General features: G+C 37.3%; 1 protein-coding gene and 2 long non-coding RNA genes across 4 annotated transcripts; 1 reads left to right on the top strand and 2 right to left on the bottom strand.

Annotated features, from left to right (window-relative positions):
• Nucleotides 1-158: 158 nt before the first annotated feature.
• LOC107796447 (uncharacterized) lies at nucleotides 159-11550 on the bottom strand. Its single transcript, XR_001650401.2, has 3 exons — nucleotides 11390-11550; nucleotides 11226-11270; nucleotides 159-380 (listed from the first exon to the last, which is right to left on the bottom strand). It is a non-coding gene; the product is annotated as an uncharacterized LOC107796447 (long non-coding RNA).
• Nucleotides 11551-11571: 21 nt separating this feature from the next.
• On the bottom strand, nucleotides 11572-16066 carry LOC107772784 (G-type lectin S-receptor-like serine/threonine-protein kinase At4g27290). Of its 2 annotated transcripts, XM_075232657.1 has the most exons (7): nucleotides 15492-16061; nucleotides 13785-14827; nucleotides 13328-13563; nucleotides 13004-13214; nucleotides 12610-12847; nucleotides 12370-12520; nucleotides 11575-12129 (listed from the first exon to the last, which is right to left on the bottom strand). In XM_075232657.1, the coding sequence occupies exons 2-7, from the start codon at nucleotides 14794-14796 to the stop codon at nucleotides 11833-11835; spliced, it is 2145 nt and encodes a 714-aa protein (XP_075088758.1). In that variant the 5' UTR covers nucleotides 14797-14827; nucleotides 15492-16061; the 3' UTR covers nucleotides 11575-11832. The 2 variants fall into 2 exon arrangements, with proteins under 2 accessions (XP_075088757.1, XP_075088758.1); XM_075232656.1 differs by having other exon boundaries at nucleotides 11572-12129; nucleotides 13785-16066.
• Nucleotides 16067-22682: 6616 nt separating this feature from the next.
• LOC107796450 (uncharacterized) lies at nucleotides 22683-23652 on the top strand. The gene is made up of 2 exons (XR_001650402.2): nucleotides 22683-23185; nucleotides 23283-23652. It is a non-coding gene; the product is annotated as an uncharacterized LOC107796450 (long non-coding RNA).
• The last annotated feature ends 1297 nt before the right edge of the window (nucleotides 23653-24949 follow it).

Genomic DNA, 24949 nt, shown 5'->3' with positions numbered 1-24949 from the left:
AAACCAAGACCCGGTCGTGATGGCGCCTCTCGTGAAGACAAGGCCAGCCGACACAAACTCCCAATTCATTTTAAGAAATTAAAATAACATAATTTAAGTCTTTAACATGATTAAATCTCAAATAAACAGTGAAACATTACAATTTGCAGAAAAACCAACACAGCCCAACATCGGGGTATCACCAGTCATGAGCATCTAATACAAGTCTAGGAATATGGAAAAAGGGACTATAGAGTCTATTACAAAATCCAGTACAAGGGAAAGAAATAATGATAAGATGGAGAAACACTGGGTTGCGAACGCCGAACAGCTACCTAGTGGGCTCCAAAAATAAGCTGGAAGCTATCAACCCTTGCTAGCAGGACCTGAAGCTCCTGAATCTGCACACAGGGTGCAGGGATAAAGTGAGTACTTCAACTCAGTGAGTAATAATAATAAATGAAGACTGAGCGATAAGAAATCACGTAAAAACATAACATCATGCTATAAAGAAGTAGTGTAAAACCAAAAAACGCAATAAAATAGTGAAATCTTATAAAATACCTTGGATTAGAATAAGCTTCTTTAAAACACCCTTTTCAACAGTTAAACAAGTAAATGAAAAGCAGCTAGAAAAGATAAACAAATAAAATCCGCCCCTCGGGCACAATGTCAACAAAATCAGCCACTCGGGCAATAACATGGAACAACACCAGCCCCTCGGGCTATATCTCATATCACAATGGGTATCCGTGCTCACTGGGAGTGTACAGACTCTGGGAGGGGCCCCTTACGGCCCAAACGCAATATCAAGCCACCTCGTGGCATAATCAATAGGCTCTCGGCCTCATATCAAGCCACCTCGTGGCGTACAACTCAACAACTCGGCCTCATAATTGTATCAATACAACACTACTGCGGCGTGCAGCCCGATCCCATAATAATCCTCACAACACAGGCCCTCGGCCCTACTCAGTCGGAAATCTCAAAAAGCCACTCAGCACAGTAAAATATGATGCTCAGTCCAAAATATCATTTAAAGTGTTAAAATATAGTAAACATGGCTGAGTTATGAAAATAATATAATATAGCATGACTACATACAGATATAAAATCAAAACAGTAAGGAAATAGCAGTAAAAATCCCCTAAAGGTCCAAATAATTTGCACGGGGCTCAAATATGGCATTCAGCCCAAAACATGATGATAGCAAACAGTTTTCAATCAAATACGCGGTAAAATAGTCATTTGGGATGGACTAAGTCACAATTCCCAATGGTGCACGACCCCACACTAGTCATCTAGCGTGTGCGTCATCTCAATATAGCACAACTGTGTGAAATCCGGGGTTTCGTACCCTTAGGACAACATTTACAATCATTACTCACCTCTATCCGGTCCAAACTCTAGCCCGCAATGCCTTTGCTTCTCGAATTGGCCTCCAAATGCTCCAAATATAACCAAAATCAGTGCAAAACCATCAAAATATGCTACGGGAACAAATCCCACTCGAAAGAAATCAAATTACAACACAAATCCTGAAATTGGCCAAACCCGACTCCCGGGCCCACATCTCAAATTTCGATAAAAATTATATCAATAGACTCCTTATCACTTCCCGATTTCATTCATATATAAATTACCAAAATCCAACCACAAATGATCCCTCAAATCCCTAATTCTAGGTCTCCAATTACAAGCCCTAGTTCTTCAATATTATGCTTAAATTCCATGATTAATTAGGTAGAAAACACATTATGATTGAGTATTAAGTCCATAAATCTTACCTCCAAGTGTTATCCTTGATTCCCTCTTAAATCCCCTTCAAAAAGCTTCAAAATCGCCCAAAAATGGAGGAACTTGTGCTCAAAATCGCGGAAATGAGCTTTTAAAACATTCTGCCAGGCATTCAAATCCTTCTTCGTGAACGCGGTCAAAGCCTCGCGTTCTTGTCACTTTGTGCATACGTAGCCCTCACATTTAATCATATATTGATTAGTTCACCTATGGGGACATTTCCCCCTACAAGGTTAGAAAAGAGACTTACCTCGTTTCGAGCCTACTTCCAACTCAAGAATGCGTCCAAACTCTCAAACCAGAGCTGCACAATCCGAAACTATTCAAATAGTGTAAAAGTTCATTATTATAAGCTTACAAATTCATATTCTAGCTATTAGAGTAATTTTCCAACCCTAAATGCAAAGTTTCAAAAATTCACCCCGGGCCCGCGTGTCCGAATTCAGGAAATTTTTGTAGAAAGTTGTTACCCATAACCTAAGGATCAAGAATATATGATTTTTACTCCATTCCATAACAAATTTCGTGGTTAGATCTTACTCTAATCCCATAATTTTTACTAATCTTTATGTGTTAATCTACCCAAAACCCAAGTATTAAACTCACATTAAGTAGAAATAACTTACCTCACAATGCTAGGTTGAAATCCCCTCTTTGGAAGCTCCCAAATCGCCCAAGTGTAGAAGTGAAATAAAATAAATGGCCTAAGTCCCATTTTTAAAAGCTGTGTCCAGGCCTCTGATGTCGCATTTGCGATATCAGGTTCGCAAATGCGAAGGTCGCAATTGCGACAAAATCATCGCAAATACGAACCTGGGCTCCCACTGCAAGGGTAGCAAATGCGACAAAAGGGTCGCAAATGCGAACAAAATGTTGCAATTGCGATGACTGCACAACTCAGGCTTCTTCATAATTGCGAAGCCTTCCTCGCAAATGCGGTCAACGCAAATGCAAACAATTCCTCGCATTTGCGAGACCTGCAACACTGCCAAGAAATACCAGAAAAACTGGAGTGTTTTACTCCCAACACACGTCTGAAACTCACCCGAGCCCTCGGGGCTCCACACCGAATACTCACACAAGTCTAACAACATCATACAAACTTGCTCGTGCGATCAAATCGCCGAAATAACATCTAAAACTACGGATTTAACACCAAAACACATGAAATTTTTAAGAACATTTGGAATTCCTATTTTTATAACCGGACGTCCGAATCACGTCAAATCAGTCTCGTTTCTCATCAAATTTCACAGACATGACTTAAATGTTATATTGGACCTGTACCGGGCTCGGAAACTAACATATGGGCCCGATACCAACATGATCAAACATTATTCAATTTCTTTAAATCCTTAGATTTTCAGTTTAATAATTTTTAACAAAAATTCATTACTCGAGCTAGGGACCTCGAAATTCGATTCCAGGCATACTCCCAAGTCCCTTATTTTACTACGGATCCTCCGAGATCATCAAAATACGAGTCCGGATCCATTCACTAAAAATGTTGACCGAAGTCAAACTTGGCATTTTAAGCCAACCTTAAGGAACCAAGTGTTTCGATTTCAACCCAAACTCTTCCAAATCCCGAACCAACCATTTTCGCAAGTCATAAATCAGTTAAAGTAAGTACGGGAAGTCTTATTTAGGGAAATGAGATTCTAGAAAGCAAAACGACCAGTCGGGTCATTACAACCCTTTTAAAATACATTTCATATTGGAAAAAATCGTCTTTTATATAATAATTTTCCTAATATTTTGGCGATTAAAATCCACTAACATATTTAAATCTTAAATTATTCCTTATTTAAATTAGATAGAAAATCGTAATATTTAGGTCTATATATAAAATCAATTAAATTTTTACCTAATATAAATCATTAAAAAATCAATTATTTAGAACATTAGTACAAAATTTCTATACGAAGGTATTGACCTTGAAGTTAGACATCAATTAGAACTCGAACAGATTTTGTCGCCTATTTTCCTTCCGTTGAAAACAAATACAAGACCATAACTACCCTATGATTATGTATCATAGAGAATTTTTTTAATAAATTACAATCATCAGGGTTTTAGGTATTAATTACAAATCTAATTCGTCACTCCTACTTTCTCTCTCTCAAACGTTGTATCTTACATGCTTGTGCTTATTTTTAGACAAACATCTAAAATTTAATAAATTGTCTGTAATTATGATTTTATCTAACATGTAAAAAATGCATATTTGAAGGATATGAAAGAGTTGTCTACTTATTTTGAAACGTTTCAACACTTGCCAACAAACACACTCCCAACTAGATTTGACGGATGAATCCACAATAGATGATCTACACAATGACACATTCATACCACTTACCTCCGTCGATAAATCACGTATTTACCTTGGAAATATTCAGTTATCGTTAAGGTATATGACAGGAAAGTAGGCCAACAAACACTACGCACAAAACTCACAGCTCTATGGAAACCAACAAAGGAACTACCCCTAATTGATCTAGGGTGTGATTTCTACCTAGTGAAATTCCAGAAGGAAGAAAATGTGTTCACTTCTCTATATAATGGCCCTTGGTTTGTACTTAATCACTTTGTTTCCGTCAGCAAATAGGAACCCAAATTCATAACTTCCAACACACAACTAACATACACAGCCATTTGGTTAAGACAACCTGAATTACCCACAGAGTTCTATGATCTAGAAATACTTCAACGTGTTGGGGAAAAGATTGGACTACTACTCAAAGTCGATACCTGCACGTCAGCAACTACACAGGGTCGATATGCAAGAATATGTATTGAAGTCCCTTTAGAAATGCCTCTTAAAACCCATGTCTATATTGGATCCCATAAACAACAATTAGTATATGAGGGGTTCAATATGCTATGTACTCTTGGTGGTAAACTTGGACACACAAAGAACCTTTGTTCATCACTCTTCAATCCGATACAATCCACCACCACTACCATGCACACACCACTAATAAATATGCCTTCAACCTCACACAGCTCCAACCCTAACACTTCCCAAGCTATCCATCCACAATCCAAAACACGACTGGAAAATAGTCACTTTTCCCACCAAAAATCGTTCACGAACAAAATCACCAACCTCAACTAATGTCTAATCATACAATTCCAACATTGGCGGCGCGGGACCCACAAGTATGTTTTTTAACTCTAATTCTAATATTTCCCATGTTGGTAAACACCTACACCTCAAGAATCCTAATTAACACTAATCCCTTAATTCAACCGAAGTTTTTTAATGAAACTAATTTAAAAATACTTAATACCCCTGAACCAATGGACCAAACAGCCAATTCTCATGGGCCAGGTCTTGAAGCCCAAGCCACTAGCCCTAACAAACTAAACCCACAATCAAAACCTCACCACCCGTTACACTCAGCTACTCAAACTGCTGATTCAGCAATTACCAACACACAAAGCACAAGAAATAGCCACGTGGCACACGAGCATACACCAGCTGCAAATCAAGACACATGCAACCACAACTCATCCCAAACAATAGGCACTCAATTGCAAGCCTACATTACGGCAACCCAACTCTCCGAAAATAACAATCACGGCCCAACACCCTCACTCACTACCCAATTACCTAACACAATTTCTGACAAAGTCCAATATCCAACACAAGCAACCGGCTCAAACATTTCACACGAGCCTACACACACATTACCCATATCAAATCAACCGGCCAACTTACCCAATAAAAATTAATCTAATACTGAAACCTCATCATTTCCCTCTCAAACTAATACTTCTACACATACTCCTCCCTTACAAGATACATCACCACCAAATGAATCGTTCACCTTACAATTTCAACACATGAGAATACTTTCCTTTACCAACACCCAATCTTTCTAAACACTATCACAATGCAACCATCACAGGAACACCCACCACAACCCACACCCATCTATATCATACAATATCCACCAACTCAAGCTTACCCCTAGTCATGGTTGGAAATGAGCATGCAAGACCATGCACTGACCTTCACCATGGAGATAGACAACCAAGATGTAATAGTGATGATCCAAAATCCGACGAATATAGCTCAAATAGTCACCGAAGGGGATGCGCATGGGAGTGACTCTCTACAACCAATTCCTATGGGTAATGCACCCCCCCAGTCCTTCACCCACAACCAACAATGACACCACAAATCCCCACTCCTCTGCCAATGTTCGTGCCACCATATCCACCAATGAACAACATAGATCTTCCCTTTTACCCACCCCAATAGCCACCTCATACATTTGTTCCATGGATACAACCTCGCACAGCAATATCACCTATAATACCACTCCATGCACAAACATCCCCATACCACCCCCCTGACACCTCCAACCAGCCCACTTCCCCTTCCCAGTCCATCTCACAATGAACTCGACGCCATATCTTACTCGGAAGTAGCAACAACTATGACAGAAATTAGAGAAACATTTCCTATACTGAGCTACCTAAATGGAAATAAGACATACATCCTCAAAGAATAGTACAAAAGAAAAGTGATCATAACCTATCCACCAGAGCTACAAAGTGTATCACTAAATATACGTCCAACAAGAAACCCCCGAGGTGGGGAAGTTTGCAATAATGTTGATTCCAGCACTGATGAACACATCTTCAACAATGGAGAGGGAGACTCCATTCAATCCACTCAATGATCAATTCATGTAGTTTGTCATATGGAACTGCCGAAGAGCTCAATCACCGGAGTTTAAAAGAAATTGTCGCTCGATGTTTAACTACCACAAACCATCTCTTGTGGTTCTTCTGGAAATGCACATGCAAGATCATGAATATCTTAAACCTGAGTTTGGCTTCTCACATTTAGCACAATCGCTTGCTGAAGGAATTTCTGGAGGAATCGCCCTATTATGGAAGGAGGAGGACATCAAACTTGATAAAGTGGCAGCCACAAACCAGGAGGTCCATTCCATTGTTTAGGTATACCCTAACCCTAACGCTTGGTTACTATCCATTGTTTACACAAAAAATGATACACATGCACGCACTATACTGTGGGACAATTTACGTACTATACATGATCAAATTAGGTTACCTTGGTTAATAGGAGGTGATTTTAATGAAATTACTAGATCTAATGAAAAATATAATGGCCTTAGTATTAATAATAATCGTAGTGACCAATTTATAAAATGCATAAATTATTGCAACCTTGTAGACTTAGGGTATATGGGTAGTCGTTACACTTGGTCTAATAATCGTCAATTAGTCAATAAAATTCTAGAACGTTTAGATAGATGCTTAGCTAATTACGAATGGCTAAAACTATATCTTGAGGCTTCAGTGCAGCATTTGCCCAGAACACACTCAGACCATAGTCCCTTACTATTAAGTTTAAAAAAGTATAAAGCTCCTCAAGATAAAATATTTCGCTTTGAAACCATTTGGACCACTCACCCTGAATTTCCCTCCATTATTACCCAAAACTGGACTCCTAATAAACCTACACTTAAGGACATTCAGGATTTCCAAATACATTCTTTCCATATTACATTCTTCTCACGTGAATTTGAAGAACGTTTTCGCTAGTTTTGTGAAAAACTTTAGTGGAATGCTTTTTTTCTCTCTTCTTTGTACTTGAGAGGTGCAAAACCTTGAAAGTACATCAAATTATTACATATTTGGTTTGGATTTATCACCTACTACAAAAGCTTAATTTAATAACAATGCTTTATTCTATTAGTCATCACATGTACATTAAGACAGAGGCAGAAGCATGTTCGCAAAAACAACTAATCAGAAAGCTTTTTTCTAGATCAAATAAAGAGCAAATTACTTTATTGGCCAAAGCGTTTTGGCATAATAAATGGAATTGCTCGTGGCTTAGTGTATCTCCATCAAGATTCTCGACTACGGATTATCCACATAGACCTTAAAGCAAGCAATGTTTTGCTAGATACAGAAATGAACCCAAAGATATCAGACTTTGGTATGGCTAGAAGTGTTGCAGGGAATGAGATGGGAGCAAACACAAGCCATGTGGTTGGGACACAGTAAGAATCTCTAATTTCATACAAAGTACTCTCATATGACATCACACTTCTTTAGTATACATTGTGTTTTTTTTTTTTTGGGGGGGGGGGGGGCTACATACCCCCAGAATATGCAGTAGATGGAATCTTCTAATTAAAATCAGATGTATTTAGCTTTGGCATCTTGGTGTTAGAGATTGTGAGCTGCAAGAGAAATTTCTCCATCAAGATCACAACCTTAACCTTCTCGGTCATGTAGGCACTCTATACATAGTCTCTATTATACATATATGGAATTTATCATGATCCATGATCTAAATTCAAATGGGCGTGGAAGCTTTACAAAGAAGATAGGTCCTTGGAATTAATTGATGAGCAGCTAGCTGATTCTTGCCATATATCTCAAGTTTTAAGGTCAATCCAAGTGGGTCTATTATGCGTGCAACTATGTCGAGAAGATAGACCAAACATGTCTTCTGTAATTATGATGTTGCGTAATGAGATTGTACTGTCAGAAGCTAAAGAACCAGTATTTTTCATAGAAAGAAAGGTACCTAGTCCAGAAAACTGAGGACCGCAGGCAGGAAATTCAAATAATGAAGTCACAAACACATCATTAGATCTTCGATAGAGTATGAACAAGATAACTATTTTGACTTGTGTGCACATGAATAGTAATTTTCTGAAATAACTTAGAGCTTTGATTCTTGAGAAATACTGTAGCATCTAAAACAAAAGATCAAGCTGAGTATTTCCTTGAAGATGTTATCTACTTATGGATGAAATATTATTCTATTTCTATTGTTCTTTGTTACAAATATCAAACTGAATTTGTTTCTTATAACACAAAACTTCTGAAGATGTAAATTTGATCAAACTTAATATATGTTTCTTATAAAACAAAACTTCTACAACAACTCAGTGAAATCCTACAAGTGGGGTCTAGGGTAGGTAGTATATTCGTAGACCTTACCTTTACTCCGGAGAAGTAGAGAGACTGTTTCCGATAGACCCTCGGCATAAGAAGATAGAACGAGGCTATGCAGCAATAACAACAAAAGAAACCAGAAAAGATAACACCAGCAACACAATAACCAAGAAATAGACAGGAAAGCAAAAACACTAAGCAGTAATAATGGCACTGTACTACAGAAAAGTAATATGGACACAACAAGCGCCACTAACATCCCAAGAGAAATCACTACCAGACTAGCTTCCTACAACCTAACCTACAATTCTAATGAAGTACTAAGGACACAACTAGAGTCACTATCTCCTAACTAGCCTCCTATCACCTAACCTACAATCCTAATGCTCGACCTCCACAACTTCCTATCAAGAGCCATGTCCTGCCTGATCACCTCTCCCCAATACTTCTTAGGTTGCCCTCTATTTTTTCTTATACCCGTCAAGGCCAGCCGTTTACACCTCCTTACCGGGGCATCCAGGCTTCTCCTCCGCACGTGCCCGAACCATCTAAGCCTAGCTTCCCACATCTTATCTTCCATGGAAGCCACACCCACCTTCACCCGGATATCTTCATTCCTAATCTTATCCAGCCTAGTACCCGCACATCCATCTCAACATCCTCATTTATGCAACTTTCATCTTCTGGATATGGGAATTCTTGACTGGCCAACACTCTGCACCATACAACATGGCTGGCCTAACCACCGCTCTATAAAATTTGCCTTTAAGTTTCAGAGGCACCTTCTTGTCACACAAGATGCCAAACCCAAATCTCCATTTCATACACCCCACCCCTATACGGTGTATGACATCCTTGTCAATCTCCCCATCTCCTTGGATAACCAACCTCCAGTACTGTAAGCTCCCTTTCTTGGGATGACTTGAAAGGCAAGCCTCATATCCATGTCCGCTTCTCCTGACCTGCCGCTAAACTTGCACTCCATGTACTCTGTCTTAGTCCTGCTCAACTTGAAACCTTTAGTCTCGAGGGTCCGTCTCCAGACCTCCAACCTCTCGTTAACACCACTTCACGTTTCATCAATCAGAACTATATCATCAGCGAACAACATACACCATGACACATCCCCTTGAATATGGTGAGCCAGTGCGTCCATCGCTAGAGCTAATAAGAACGGGCTGAGCACAGATCCTTGGTATAACCCCATAACAATCGAAAAATGCTCTGAATCGCCTCCCCCCCCCCCCCACGGTCCTAATCCGAGTCTTAACTCCCTCATACATGTCCTTAATCACCCTAATATACACTATCGGAAAGGCATCTCCAAAGGACCTCCCCAGGGACCTTTATGTTTTCCAAAACTACTAGCTATAACAAGTTTTATGTTCTGCATCAATATGTAGATGCACCGGTCTGTACGTGTGAAACTATAGTAGGGGCAGTTGTAAAAAGAGGGACGGGCTAGACCTAAAATCACATGGAAGGAGGTTGTGTTGAAATAACTACAAATCCTTGGAACTAATACCGACTTAGCTAAAGAATGGACTCAATGGAAGAGGAAATCCATTTAGTTTTAGACTTGATAGAAAATTTCTATTTTATATATATATATATATATATATATATATATATATATATATATATATTCACTTGTACTTTTATTTTATTTTGATTTTGATGAGTTGTGCTGAATAAAATAAATGAATTCGTAACGCCGACCCGAACTTTGAATTGTAGTTGTTGTTAACACAAATCTATATTAGAAGTTTGCAACAAAAAAAGCCCTAGTCAGCAAACACGTGAAAAAATAAAAAGAGAAACAAAAGACTACATTCTTTTTGCTTGATTATCAGCTCCCACTTAGGGATAACAATGGGGCGGGGCAGGGGCGGGGCGGGTTTACTCTTATGCGGGTGCGGGACGGGGCGAGGCAGGACAAGTTAAAATAATTTTTAAATTTTTTAAAGCGGGGCGGAACGGGTTGCGGGTTTAATACGCGTCAATGCGGGTTCAATGCGGAACAACTTAATATATTGTCTGTTATGCAATTTTATCATCTATTCTACTTAGGATTTACAAAGTAAAACAGGACAGAACCTTTGGACACGAAACAAAATTGAACAACTTGTAAGTTGTAACTTGTAACCCACTATTGTTTCTCCTTTTAAAAGAAAGAGCTGAACCCAAAGTGCACGATACGACCAATTCGACATTTTCTTTGTTGGCAATCTTTTTTTTTTTTCCTATAATACTCCTCACCACTTAGAAAATTATGCAATTTTAGTATATTGTCTATTTGTTTCTGTTATAGAACGTCTAAATCTAATATCATTATGTATTTCTATGGGGGAAAAAATTAGAGGAAAAAACAAATTAAGCGGGAATAACTATGAAAATACTCCCACTTCCCTAGGCCATGAAAATACTCAGCTCCAAGCATGGAACTAAATGAAATTGCGCAGCAATTACAAGTAAACCGAAAATTGCGTTACCTGTTGCTACTAGCAAAGGAACTCTTGAGTATCTGCATGATCCTACTGCAATAAATAGCTAATAGTAAGCATAATTAAGGCCCCTAACCTCAACTGCCCAAAATTCAGCCATAGGAAAGAGGAAAATAAAGAATAAGAAAAACAAAGAAACTCAATGACATTACCTCGCTCTAGCTTGGCGGCTTCTTCGAGGATGACGATGAGGAACAAGAACATTAGGGTTAAAAGTTGGTACTTTGTGGTATCATTGCAAATTCACAAAATTTTCTGACGGAGAAATCAATTCCATAGTATTTGAGTACAACTTAAATGATAGTAAATGTATAATGATGGGCTTTGATTTAGTCCTGGCCCAATATATGAACAAGCATTTAATATCAGTGAACTTTAAAATTCATAGCAAGGATTCACAATCAAGGAAATAGAAGAAGAAGGGTCCATCTCACCTAATTTTGGAACTAATGCTCATCCTAGACTTAATCTAACAAACCTGATGTATACACGAAGTTCGTTCCTAATTAGATACAACTCATAAAATGTACAATCTTAATAGTAAGATACATATGGAAACCCTTCTGTAAAAATCTGTATAAATCTGTAACTTAATTTACCGGGGATCTAACTGTGTGATGGTAACTTCATTTGTTGTATATTTGGTTGAAGAATAATCAGAATCAGTAAATTTGCTTCCTGTGAAAAAACCAGGTTCCTTAGCTTGAGGCAAAACGGCGTCATTAGCCAATATCATAACAACTGCAGACATGTCTGGTCTGTCTTCTGGACGTTGTTGTACACATAACAGAGCGACATGAATTAACCGTAGCAATTCAGAAAAATAACACGAATCTGTTAGATGCACATCAATTAGCTCCAATGTTCTACCTTCTTTGTAAAGTCTCCACGCCTGTTAAATAACACAAGCAGTACAGAATCAAGGAACTAGTTGATGCGTCTTTAATGGATTCAAGTTATATATACTGACAATTAAGATTTTTTGCACTATCAGTGTAGCTTAACCTTGTGATAACATATTAGTTACATTATCACTTGCAATTACTTACAAATGGTCTGCATATATAAGTATTTGTTTACACCTTTCAATGCACAAAACTTAAATCATCTTTAATTAACATACAGGTCTTACATGTCCGAGAAGGTTGATATTGCGACTTCCATGGGAAAATCCTCTGTTCCTCCTGCCACTGATTATCTCTAGCACTAACACACCAAAGCTAAATACATCTGATTTAATTGAGAAAACACCATCGACCACATACTCTGGGGACATGTAGCCACTGCATCACATATTAAACAGTAATAGTGTTAGACAGAGAATATAATAAATAAGATAAATGCTAAAAAGTGGTGGCATTAAATTTCTTACTGTGTCCCAACCACATGGTGTGTATTAGCACTAGTCTCATTCCCTATCACAGTTCTAGCTATGCCAAAATCTGATATCTTGGGATTCATGTCAGTATCTAGCAGAATGTTACTAGCTTTAAGATCTCTGTGGATAATTCTTAGCCGAGAATCTTGATGGAGATACAGAAGTCCTCTAGCAATTCCATTGATGATGTTGAAGCGCTTAGGCCAGTTGAGTATCGTGCTCTTCTTTTCATCTGTTAAAGGGTCATCTGTTAGAAAACTGAGAATAATATTGTAAGAAAGTGCAGCTAAAACTTGATCAAACTATTAACTTTGTTATGTGTACTAATATAGGTTCTTTGAATGAAAAAAATATATAGGTTCTTTGAGTTAAGAGAAAGTAACCAGACCAAATATGAAGAAATCTAGACTTCTGTTGGGCATGAATTCATAGACCAGCATTTTTTCTTCTCCTCCAACGCAGCAACCTATAAGCTTCACAAGATTTCGATGCTGAAGTTTGGCAATGCAAATAACTTCATTCTTGAACTCATTAACTCCTTGCGAGGAAGACTTTGAGAGCCTCTTTATAGCTATTTCTTGTCCTCCCTCCAGGATCCCCTATGATGCCATAACATATAGATGGCTAAATAATTCAAAACTGTCATCTGTTTACTCTCAATTATAGTACATATTATTTGCTTAAAGAATGATTCATAAGCTTACAATGTTACCTTGTAAACAGATCCAAATCCACCTTCTCCAAGCTTGTTCTCAGCTGAGAAATTAGAGGTTGCTTTAGTTATAGTTGATAGGGCAAACAGTGGAAGGTCTAGGTCATCATCTTTCAAATTCAGCTTCCTCTTGTTCTTCTTTGTCCAAGTATACAAACCTATAGTCAAGCCAACCACAGCCACTCCAATAAATAACGACAGACTCAACACAAGTAGTTTCGTTTTCTTCCTCGAGCCTGAAAAAGGAAAAAGAACATGGAGGGTAAATAAACTAAATGTACATGGAAAAATAAGGTTCCTCAATTGTAACCAAAGCTCCCTACTGGACATACTATGTGAATTTCTAACAAATAGCTAACCGAAAAAACAACTAAAGCTGACTATTAGGAAGTTTAGTTGATTCAGCTAATACTCCTTATTGATCAAAATAGCATAAAATTTGTCACACAAAGTTTACCTAACTCTGATGTAGCCATCCTTATGTAAATGTCCTGTCCTCCAGGTAATTCTCGAATGTCAATTAAATCACCATACCAAAGCAAACAGCCACTTCCACCATTGCGTATATCAAGATTTGAGTAAGCCACACAAGAGCAGTTCTTTAAGCAAGCTCGTTTACACTCTTGGAGTGTCATACTCACATCAAACCAAGAATACTGTGTATCTGGAAGTTTTATACCAGAGTACTTGAGAAATCCATCTCCATTCTGGCAATTAAGGGGTGTCCTTCTAACACACCCGCCGGACCAGTTTGTCTTTGCCCAATTTCTTGGATGTTTAGGCACAAACTTGTCTAAGCAACTACATACAGGAGAAAGTATGATGTTGCAACTACCATATGCACCACATGTTCCGTAATTGTCACAGGTATCTGCTGGTGATGCCAAGTAAACGTGCCATTCCTGTCTCTTCTCATCCCACGTCCAACGCTTAAGCATACCATGATTATTCAAGGTTAATTTGGATATAACATAACTATCCTGTAGCATGAAGCTGTAAAATGCTTTCTTTTCATCGAAATCCAACCTAAATGTATAAATGGGATTTTTTGTTAGTCCTGGTACACCACTCCAGCGAAGACCATTCCATGGTCCGCCACTGAACACCTTAACTTTACCTTTCCTCATGACATCTTGTGGATATCCAGTAGGATCACAATGAAATGTATATTCTCCTGGAGCTGGATCATATTCATTCTTCCACGAGGAGAGGTAAAATTCTTGACCAGTCACAAAGTTCTTACCAAGCTTCATGCCCGGTAAGAGTGTATCTGTAGGATAATCAAAACTCTGCCACATGAAGTTCTCAGGTTCACTATCATTTGCATCTCTTACAATAAGATTCCCCGAATTCAACAACTGTGCAACTGGATTCTTCACAGCCAAAGGTCTCGACGTATTAGTACACCACATGATTGTATTTGAAGCAGCGAGAAGAGCAAGTCGCCCTGGATCGATGATTTTCAACATAACACCTGTTGTATTGTTGAGTGGAATTGCTCTATTGGCAACCCATACCACAGACTTGTCAGGTAAATCATGCTTATACCATATTCCAACATACAAATTATTCGTGAAACTACCAGGGGAAAAAAATCCCATTTCAAAGCTTCCATCAGATGAAGTGATGGTTTTACCATCTGTTAGAAAGTCAGATGACGTGATAGTATCTTTTGCACTAGATATAGAGCATAGGAAGGCACATAATAATATCTGCAATAAGAACTGAAGCATAAGCAGAAAACTTTCCATTTGCAGCCTTGCTGAAAAATTAGTCCTTGCCTTCCAGTGAAAGTCGAGACCAGTTTTGTCAATATTAATTACCCTATTCTTTTTTAAGCCATCTCTTCAGCCTATTCAGGTACAGAATCATATCGTTTGGAGAGAAGTGAAGACAATTAATGATCATAGAAACAAGTGATAGTATCAGCCAAAATCAAATATCCGTGTTAAGACATTAAAGAACTGCGCGCTTTATCACATGCAACCTTATCCAAAGTTTATCAGCAACTACTAAACCAAGCTATCTACCAAGTACTGGTCTCATAAATACAAACAAAAGAAAAAAAGAAAGAAGTTGACCGATCGACCCTTTTGGAATTTGGATTCAATAAACATATATATAGTGGTCAAGGCCTTAACTAAGAAGCATAAAACAATTGTACCTGCTAGCTGCTATGTTGTAGGTGCTACATGGGGCAAAGTAAGTGCTGGAATGTACTATTGATCTTCTTCATATGAATGTGGATATTATTCAGTGTAAGTTTGGAAGTTTGGATTGATTGTTGTTGGCTAGCTGACCTTTTCAAAAACTGGAGCTTTCGATATTCACAAAGTTTGCATTTATTTTAGGCTTACTATTGATGACTTCATTTTCAAATGGAGGTTTAGATTATTGAAAACGTTAGGTGGTGATGACTTCTTTTTTTTTTTTTTGTGAAATTTGACAGATTAGCATTCCAATCTCTACTGATCAAGTGAAAAAATTCAGACGTGAAAACAAAAGAAAATTACTGAAATAAACAAAACAGGCCATGCATCTTCAAGGTGGGTCGAATTGAATCTCCGCAGCCTTTAGGTGTTTATTTCTGGAACTGGAAGTAGCCATCTCCCACTTGTCCAGTTGCATGAGTTCTCCAATCTGTCTCGGCAAACCTTCCAAGCTTGTGAAGAAGATGTGTTAACGATCGATGTCTGAGACTCAACGAAGCTAGTTTATGTGTTGACCATGTCTGTTTGCCTCCCTAAAGTAGTGTCAGAAATAATTAGGCCTTTGATAGTGTATTTATTGTCCTTAATGAATTTAAGTCTTTTACTTTCATTGCAAGGATTATGGCAGAATTCTTTTCCGATACTACAAAGCCTATAAAATTTGAGTATTAGTTTTATCACTAGAACAAACTTTGTGAATTGTAGATAGCATAAAGAGAAGAAGATGCTTTTTATAATGTATTTGGTTTTAGAGAGAAATAGGGTATTTATAAATATTTTAGGTGTCTTTAAAAAATAACAGACTCAACCTTTGTCTACCGACAAAATCAATAGTCATCTTTTCAAAACCAATAACTGTTAAAACATTTTGATAATTTAAAAATGTTATTTGTCAAGTAACAAAATTAATAGATGACTAAAAATGTTAACTTCCGACTATTTAATCGGCTCTAGTGCCCAAGTGAAATTCTAATTTCCCTCCAAAACATCTTTCGGAATATTCAAACCCATTCCTTTCTTTATGTTTTCAATGAGGGACAAGTTTCCTCCTCTTAAAAGCTAACACATTGTATACGGTCCAAATCGGAGAACTCGATTTCGAGGACTTAACAGTACCTCGGGCTCAAGTTCGACAACACAAAGTAAAGACCAGATCTGACTGGAAAATGCATACCTCGAGAGCAAATCGAAGGCCTGGTACGACCTCCCTCGAGGGAATTCCATTTCGATGACACTCAAGAAAGAGCAGGAATTTCTCAAGGACATATGGATCAAGGCATAAATTATGGGATAAGATTTGTACGAAATAGTATGAGTCCGTACTAGGTTGTTAAACAGTCGTACCAATAGAATTCTTTACCATAATTAAAAATGTACCATATTAGGATTTTCCCCTACTATATAAATATTGGTGTTACCCTAATTTCTGAGAAAGTTAGAGAAAACGAAGAAGTATTTTGATGTTTCTAAGGTTAGCTTTGTTTTGTCCGAAATGTGTTAATATGTCTTATGCTTTGATCTGTAAAGAAGACTTGGACTTGGGCCTTATTTTCTACTGGGCCATTTCTATTGGGCTTATTACTGGACCATCATTGGAAGCAGCTGGAAGGCCAACTCTTCTAGAAGATCAGAATACATTACACTTTATACTTGTAATTATTTATCTTTTGTATTTATCTTCTATTCAGTTATAGAGAATAAAAATTAGTTATAGAGTAATCAGTAATAGAATGCCACTTCGCCTTTCTGTTTTTACCCTAGATTCCTTTCTTCCTTGTATTTATACATCATCTCTGTACAGCAAATCATTCATTCAATACAAAAGGAAAATTCTCAACGTTGGTTTCTTTACATTTCTACATGGTATCAGAGTTAAATATACTCTTGAACATTTCAAAATCTATCACATAATCTTCATCATTTTCCTTCCTCATTCACTCAGTAATGGGTTCTACTGAAACCCCTGACAATACTTCTTCCACTACGCAAGTTACTGCACCTGCAGCTTCTCTCACAACAGGAATTGTTGACTTAGCTCACCCTTATTACCTTCATCCCTCAGATTATCCAGGTATGAACTTAGTTTCTTAAGTCTTTGATGGCAAAGACTATGAAGGTTGGATGAGAATTGTTGTGATTGCTTTCTCTGCCAAGAACAAACTAGGGTTCATTGATGGATCCCTAGTTGTCCCTGAGGCAGATTCTGGACTGCAAAAGGCTTGGGCTCGTAGCAATGATATGGTCCTCTCTTGGTTGTTGAACTCATTGTCAAAAGAAATAGCTGAAAGTGTGCTCTACTCTCAGAGTGCAAAAGACTTGTGGAGTGTCCTGGAGGACAGATTTGGTCAGACAAATGGAGCAAAGCTGTTTCAATTGCAAAAGGAACTTAGTGGTGTGGTCCAAGGGAACACAAGTGTGTCTACTTTCTTCACTAAGATAAAAAGCCTTTGGGATGAACTTGATGCACTTAATACATTCTTTGCTTGTGTGTGTGATTGTGAGTGTAGGGCTAAGGCTAAGTCACACAAAGCACATCAAGATGAAAGACTTTTACAATTCCTAATAGGTCTAAATGACACTTTCATTGGGGTAAGGAGAAACATACTCCTATCTTCCCTTTTACCCTCTATAGGACAAGCTTATTCTCTGGTCATTCAAGATGAAAAACAAAGAGAAATCCATGCTACACCAGCTTATCCTGGGGAATCAACTTCTTTTATTTCTAACAATCAGACAGCAAATAACAATCAGGCAGCAAACTTCAAAAGGTTCAAGAATAATAGAGGTCAAAATGGTTTCCTCAACTCTAAGAAGGCTACTGGTATTTGTACCTACTGTAAAAAATCAGGTCATACCATTGATCAATGCTACATAATTCATGATTTCCCAACTGATTTTAAGTTTACAAATTAGAGAAAGTTTCAAGGAAAAGGGCAGGTGCAAGCAAGTAATGTTTTCAGCTCAAATGAAGAAAGTGTGCAAACAAGTAATACTGCAAAAAATGTTCAGTCTCTCACCCAAGAAAATATGGCAGAATTGATGCAGCTTCTTCAACAGGTGAAGTTGTGACAACAGAGTACAAGCACCTCTGAACCTTCAGCCAATGTGAGATGTGCTGGTATGACAAAATTCTTTGATTCTTATGCATGTTTCATTCAAATTAACAACAATTCATGGATATTAGATAGTGGAGCAACAGAACATATATATTTTAACAAAAAATTCTTTATTCACTATAAAGCCTTACCTAAACCCCCTATGGTTAAGCTTCCAAATTTCTATAGAGTTAAGGTGACACACTCAGGTTCAGTTTCTTTGTTTCCTGATATGGTTTTACATGATGTTTTGTATATACAATCTTTTAGATATAACCTCTTATCTGTACATAAATTATGGAAACAACTCAAGAAGTATGTCTTATTCACCCCTTATTCTTGTATTCTATTGCAGGGCCTTCACTGAAGAGCCCTATGGAGATTGGTAAAGAAGAAGGAGGGCTTTACATTCTCAGAACTAGTCATTCAGCAGCTGCCTCTAAGAATCTATCTAATTCTAGTAGTTTTTCTGTTTCCAAAAGGAATGCACATTCCAATGTTGTTTTTAATTCCTGTTTTATTTTTTCTAATCCTAATGTAAAAGAAAAGTTATGGCACTATAGATTAGGCCATTTACCTTTGAGAAATATGAAGAAAATCTCATCAGATTATGTTCATTCTTGTTCTAGTTTTTCTAGTCCTTGTGCTATTTGCCCTATGGCAAGACAATCTAAGCTTCCTTTCCCCACAAGTTCTATATCAATCAAGAATACTTTTGAAATGATACATGTGGATACGTAGGGACCTTATAGCACCCCTACTTCTAATGGTTTTAACTACTTCCTCACCATTGTGGATGATTTTACTAGAGGTACTTGGACTTACTTATTAAGTACCAAATCTAATGCTTTTACAGCTCTCAAGTCCTACTTAGTTATGGTAGAAAGGCAATTTCACACAAAGGTACAAATTGTTAGAACAGACAATGCTTTTGAGTTAGACAATGGCAAAATACAATCAAAATTGTTTCAATCCCAAGGAATTATAAACCAAACCACTTGTGTACATACTCCACAACAAAATTGAGTTGTGGAGAGAAAGCATAAGCATTTGTTAGAAACTTCTAAGGCTTTGTCATACCAGTCACACTTACCCATATCATATTGGGGGGATTGTCTACTCACTGCTACCTTTTTAATCAACAGATTTTCTTCAAGAATTTTACAATCTAAAACACTTTATGAGATACTTTTCTAAACCAAGCCAAACTACTCAATGTTAAGGTGTGTTGGTTGTTTATGTTTTTTTTTCTACTCCTCCATATCACAAAACCAAGTTTGCACCTAGGGTTGTTGCTTGTGTCTTATTAGGGTATCCACATGGTAAGAAAAGTTATAAATTGCTTAATTTCAAAACTATGAGAACTTTCATCTCAAGGGATGTTGTGTTTCATGAGGAATTTTTTCCTTTTGCTACAATTAATTCCAGTCTTTCCTCTAATCCTACTTTGCCTACTGCTAACTTCTATCCTACTTATGTGCCTATTTTAGAACTTACACCAGTTACTCCCTCTTCTCATGCCTCTAACACACCACTCGCCTCACTAGTCTCTACTCTTCTTATTGCCTCACCTATCTCATCTCCTCTTCCTTCAACACATCATACCTCTAACTGTACCTCAGAAACTTCAATCTCCATCACGTAGTCCTACTCCTATGTTTCCTTCCTTTGAAATTGAACCTCACTTAGAAAATCTCATCAGAAAGTCTTCCAGGCCACACATCCCTCTTGCCTATCTCAATGATTACATTTTCAATTCCCTACATCTCACTAATGTGAGCACTTCCTGTTTCCTCACTCCTGTGACACCTCATTTTGTTTCTTTTAGTGGTCTCTCTTCTACCAACCAACATATGCTCAACTCTCTTTCTAATCTTCATGAACCTATTAGTTTTACACAGGAACCACACCATCCATGGTGGCAGGATGCTATGGCAAAGGAGATTGAGGCTCTTGAGCTCAATAAGACCTGGGATATGATAGAGTTACCACCAGGGAAGAAAACTTTGACATGTAAGTGGGTTTACAAAATTAAACAACATTCTGATGGTTCTGTGGAAAGATTGAAGGCTGGGTTGGTTGTAAGGGGAGACATTCAGAGAGAAGGCATTGATTTTAATGAAATGTATTCCCCTGTGGTCAAGATGACCACAATAAGGTACATACTTGCTACAGTTGTTAAAAAGGGATGGGGACTATCAATTAGACGTGAATAATGCATTTTTACATGGGGATTTAATTGAAGAAGTCTACATGAAATTTTCAGCAGGTATCACACCATCTTCTCCTAATCATGTATGCAAATTAAAGAAATCTCTATATGGACTCCGACAAGCTTCTCGTCAGTGGTATGCTAAGCTTACTGCAGCCCTGAGTTTTAAAGGTTTCACTCACCCTTTGAATGATTATTCATTATTCTTCAAAAAGATAGGTTCCTCTATCTCTATTGTTGCGGTATGTGTAGATGACATTCTATTAATAGGTAATGATGATGCTGAACTACATGCTTTAAAAGAGTTTTTCAATCAGGAATTCAAAATTATGGAACTTAGTTTCTTACATTTTTTCTTGACATGGAGGTCATTAGAGAACATCAAGGATTGATTCTATCTTAGAGAAAGTTTACTCTGGATCTTTTGCACGAATTTACATCTTTGCATTTGTCTGCTGCCTCTTCACCTCTTGATTCTTCTATCAAATTGCTTGCCAAAACAGGGGATCCTGTGAAGGATCCGACCTTATATCGTCATCTTCTGGGTAAGCTTAATTATCTTACCCACACTAGGCCTGACCTGTCTTTCACTGTCCAACACCTCAGTCAATACATGCAAAACCCACGCCAACCACATCTTGATACTGCTTATCGAGTACTTAGTTATCTTTTAAAAGATCCAGGCCTTGGTTTTTTTATGTCTGCCTCACCTTCATTTCAGCTCCTCGCTTTTTGTGACTCTGATTGGGGCACTTGTCTTGAATCCCGCCGGCCAGTCAGTGGTTTTTACATCTCCCTGGGCTCTTCTCCTATTTCTTGAAAGTCCAAGAAATAAACTTCCATCTCTCTTAGTTCTGCTGAGGCAAAATACCGTTCCATAAGACGGGTAGTAGCTGAGCTCACTTGGTTGGTTCACCTCTTTGAATATTTGTCTATCCTCATTTCTTTACCTGTTCCTCTTCATTCTGATAGACAAGCCGCACTTCATATCTCAAAAAATCCCGTGTTCCATGAACGCACCAAGCATGTCGAAATCGACTGTCACTCCGTGCGACAGCAATTTCTTACTCAGCTTATCTCTCTTTCTTTTGTTAGATCTGATTCTCAGCTTGCAGATCCCTTCACTAAACCTCTCACCGGTCCTCTTCATCGGAATCTATTGGGAAAGTTGGGTGTTCGTTCCTCCCCCTCCAACTTGGGGGGGGGGGTGTTGGTGTTACCCTAATTTCTGAGAAAGTTAGAGAAGATGAAGAAGTAGTTTGATGTTTCTAAGGTTAGCTTTGTTTTATCCGAAATGTGTTAATATGTCTTATGCTTTGATCTGTAAAGAAGACTTGGACTTGGGCCTTATTTTCTACTGGGCCATTTCTATTGGGCTTATTACTGGACCATCGGAAGCAGCTGGAAGGCCAACTCTTCTAGAAGATCAGAATAAATTACACTTTATACTTGTAATTATTTATCTTTTGCATTTATCTTCTATTCAGTTAGGGAGACTAAAAATTAGTTATAGAGTAGTCAGTAATAGAATGCCACTTGGCCTTTCTGTTTTTACCCTAGATTCCTTTCTTCCTTGTATTTATACATCATCTCTGTACAACAGATCATTCATTCAATACAAAAGAAAAATTCTCAACGTTGGTTTCTTTACAGTTCTACAATAAATGGGACCCCAATCATTTTTCTTCTATTCAGTTATAGAGAATAAAAATTAGTTATAGAGTAGTGAGTAATAGAATGCCACTTGGCCTTTCTGTTTTTACCCTAGATTCCTTTCTTCCTTGTATTTATACATCATCTCTGTACAACAGATCATTCATTCAATATAAAAAGAAAATTCTCAACGTTGGTTTCTTTACATTTCTACAATAAATGGGACCCCAATAAATGGGATCATCTCATTCACTGCAATAGAATATTCTACTATGCTTTTCTCGTTTACTGTGCTCCACAATTGTTCTTCAACTTTATTATTTTTACTTTATTGTTCATATTTTATTGCTCTTAACTCACCTCGAGGCCCCCGAGATAATCGAGCTCGAGGTCCTTATTGCTCTAACGATGCTGGTTTGGTTCATCAATTCTTCTTACTTAAACCTAATATTACTTGTATATTCACTAGTATTGGAATAAATCACATATCTTTAAAATCACAAATCGTATTTAATTGTTACTCGTATTTTTGAGGTAAACAGTTTGGCGTCCACCGTGGGGCTAAAGATAATAGTGATTGTTTCTTTGCTGATTTTCGTTACACATGTTATCTTTACACTTTTTCTTGTCAAGATTTGTTGATTTTCAGGCTGAAACATGTCTAGCACACAAAACGCACCTGTCCATGGTAACGAATTCGTCAAGGCCAAGGATTTTGACAAACTCTATTTTCAAGAATTCGTCAATTAAACCTACATCTAATTTCTTTGCATGCAAACTTGCAGCAGGTATTTTACCACAAGAGCAAGCAATGAAAAAGATGTCAAGGCCATATTCGGTGGGAAAAAGAAATAATCATCAGCCAACTTTTCAACATAATTCGAAACCTCCACTTTAAAAATGAAGTCAACAAACAGTGGCCTAAAATAAAATGCAGATTTGGAAAGGTGACGAACAAACTGAAGTAGCTTGAAACAATCAATACACTTCTTATGTCAAGGAAAACACAATAGTCGATAATGGACAATGCCATGTTCCAAACGTAGAAATATCTGCCTTCGTGTGAAGAAGATTAATACTACCTCCTGTCCACATTATTTTTATCATTTTTGTAACCTAAATTTATTTTGAGACATTTAAGAAATTAAAAATTAATCCTCCATCCCAATTTATTCGATACAATTCAAATTTTGAGAGTCAACTTTTTCAATATTGACCGCGAATTCGGACATAAAATTTTTAGTTTTTTCTTAAATAAAATTTATATGTTTGGAAACTACACAAAATTACTATAAGTCACAATAACTAACACTTCAAAAAGTTTAAAGATCATGTGAAAAAATCTTGGTCAAAGAAAAACTTGTTTGACTTTTGAAATTCGAATTATGTATATCAAATAAATTGGGATGAAAGGAATATTATTATTTTTCTTCCAAATTCTCCCATGCTACACTACAATAAGCGTAAAGTTGATCAAGGAAAATATTTTAGAGAGATAAAGGATAATTTAGACAAATATTATTATAATTAAGATTATTATGTCTTTCTTAAGGGTGTACAAAAAGTTAAAAAGACAAATAATATGAACCAGAGGTTAATACATTGCAGCATTTTGCTCTACGTAGTATCTAAATAGATAACCATCTCATTTAAATGTTTAAATTGTTAAAGCACACTTGTATTTACTTAATTATATTCTCAACACAACCCCTCATGTGCGGTCTGATTTCTTTTCATGGTCCAAGCACATTGGAAATTCTTTTTGATAATGACGGCAGTGTGATTAGAACTGCGAATCTTTGTGTGTTTTAAAACCATGTTAAAGTATGTGAAAGTACATTTTATTTACTTACTTGTATTCTCAAACTGGAGTACCTACAACAGAGACGTGGTAATAGTAAAAAGTTTGATGTGTTTTTAAGGCTTGAGCACTAGATGGATATCTATTGAAAAAGGTCAATTTACCTCCAAATACCTAAACCTGCATAAGTCTTTTGGTGCAAAGAAAAGAACCATCTTTATTCAATTTGTTGAATATGTCAAAACATCCCACATCGGTTGGGGAATGAATTAGGTGATAATTTCACCCTATAAAATGAGGCCTAATATTTAGGATTTAAACACACCTCTCATTTGCCAGCTTATCTTCTTAAGACATTTGTATCTTCTCTCTTTAGTATTATTTCACTTGTATTTTTGGAGTGGAATAAAATATTGGTTGTGTCCGAGGAAGTAGGCAAAATTGGCCGAACCTCGTAAATTTTGGTGTTCTTTTATTGTTGTCTTATTTATTATTTGGTTTGGCTTCCGCAATACAATTCTAGTACTCGTACTAGTGAGACCATTACTTGGTAGATTCTTGGTTTATTAGCCTATGATAACTCTTGGATAAGGTAGCGTGTGATACAGAATGTCTTAATGTCATACATGGATCTTGATTCGGGAGATATCA

This window comes from Nicotiana tabacum, chromosome 16 (assembly GCF_000715075.1).
Source record: "Nicotiana tabacum cultivar K326 chromosome 16, ASM71507v2, whole genome shotgun sequence".
Classification (NCBI taxonomy): domain Eukaryota; kingdom Viridiplantae; phylum Streptophyta; class Magnoliopsida; order Solanales; family Solanaceae; genus Nicotiana; species Nicotiana tabacum.
This window is presented reverse-complemented; position numbering and strand designations above follow the sequence as displayed.

What these genes read in the sequence shown, in the direction of transcription:
- LOC107772784 (XM_075232656.1), bottom strand. Translation starts at nt 15,078, where the DNA reads ATGGAAAGTTTTCTGCTTATGCTTCAGTTCTTATTGCAGATATTATTA. An exon ending in GATTTGGATCTGTTTACAAG is followed by an intron (nt 13,215 to 13,327) that starts GTAACATTGTAA and finishes ATGGCATCATAG; the next exon opens with GGGATCCTGGAGGGAGGACA. An exon ending in TCTAGATTTCTTCATATTTG is followed by an intron (nt 12,848 to 13,003) that starts GTCTGGTTACTT and finishes ACCCTTTAACAG; the next exon opens with ATGAAAAGAAGAGCACGATA.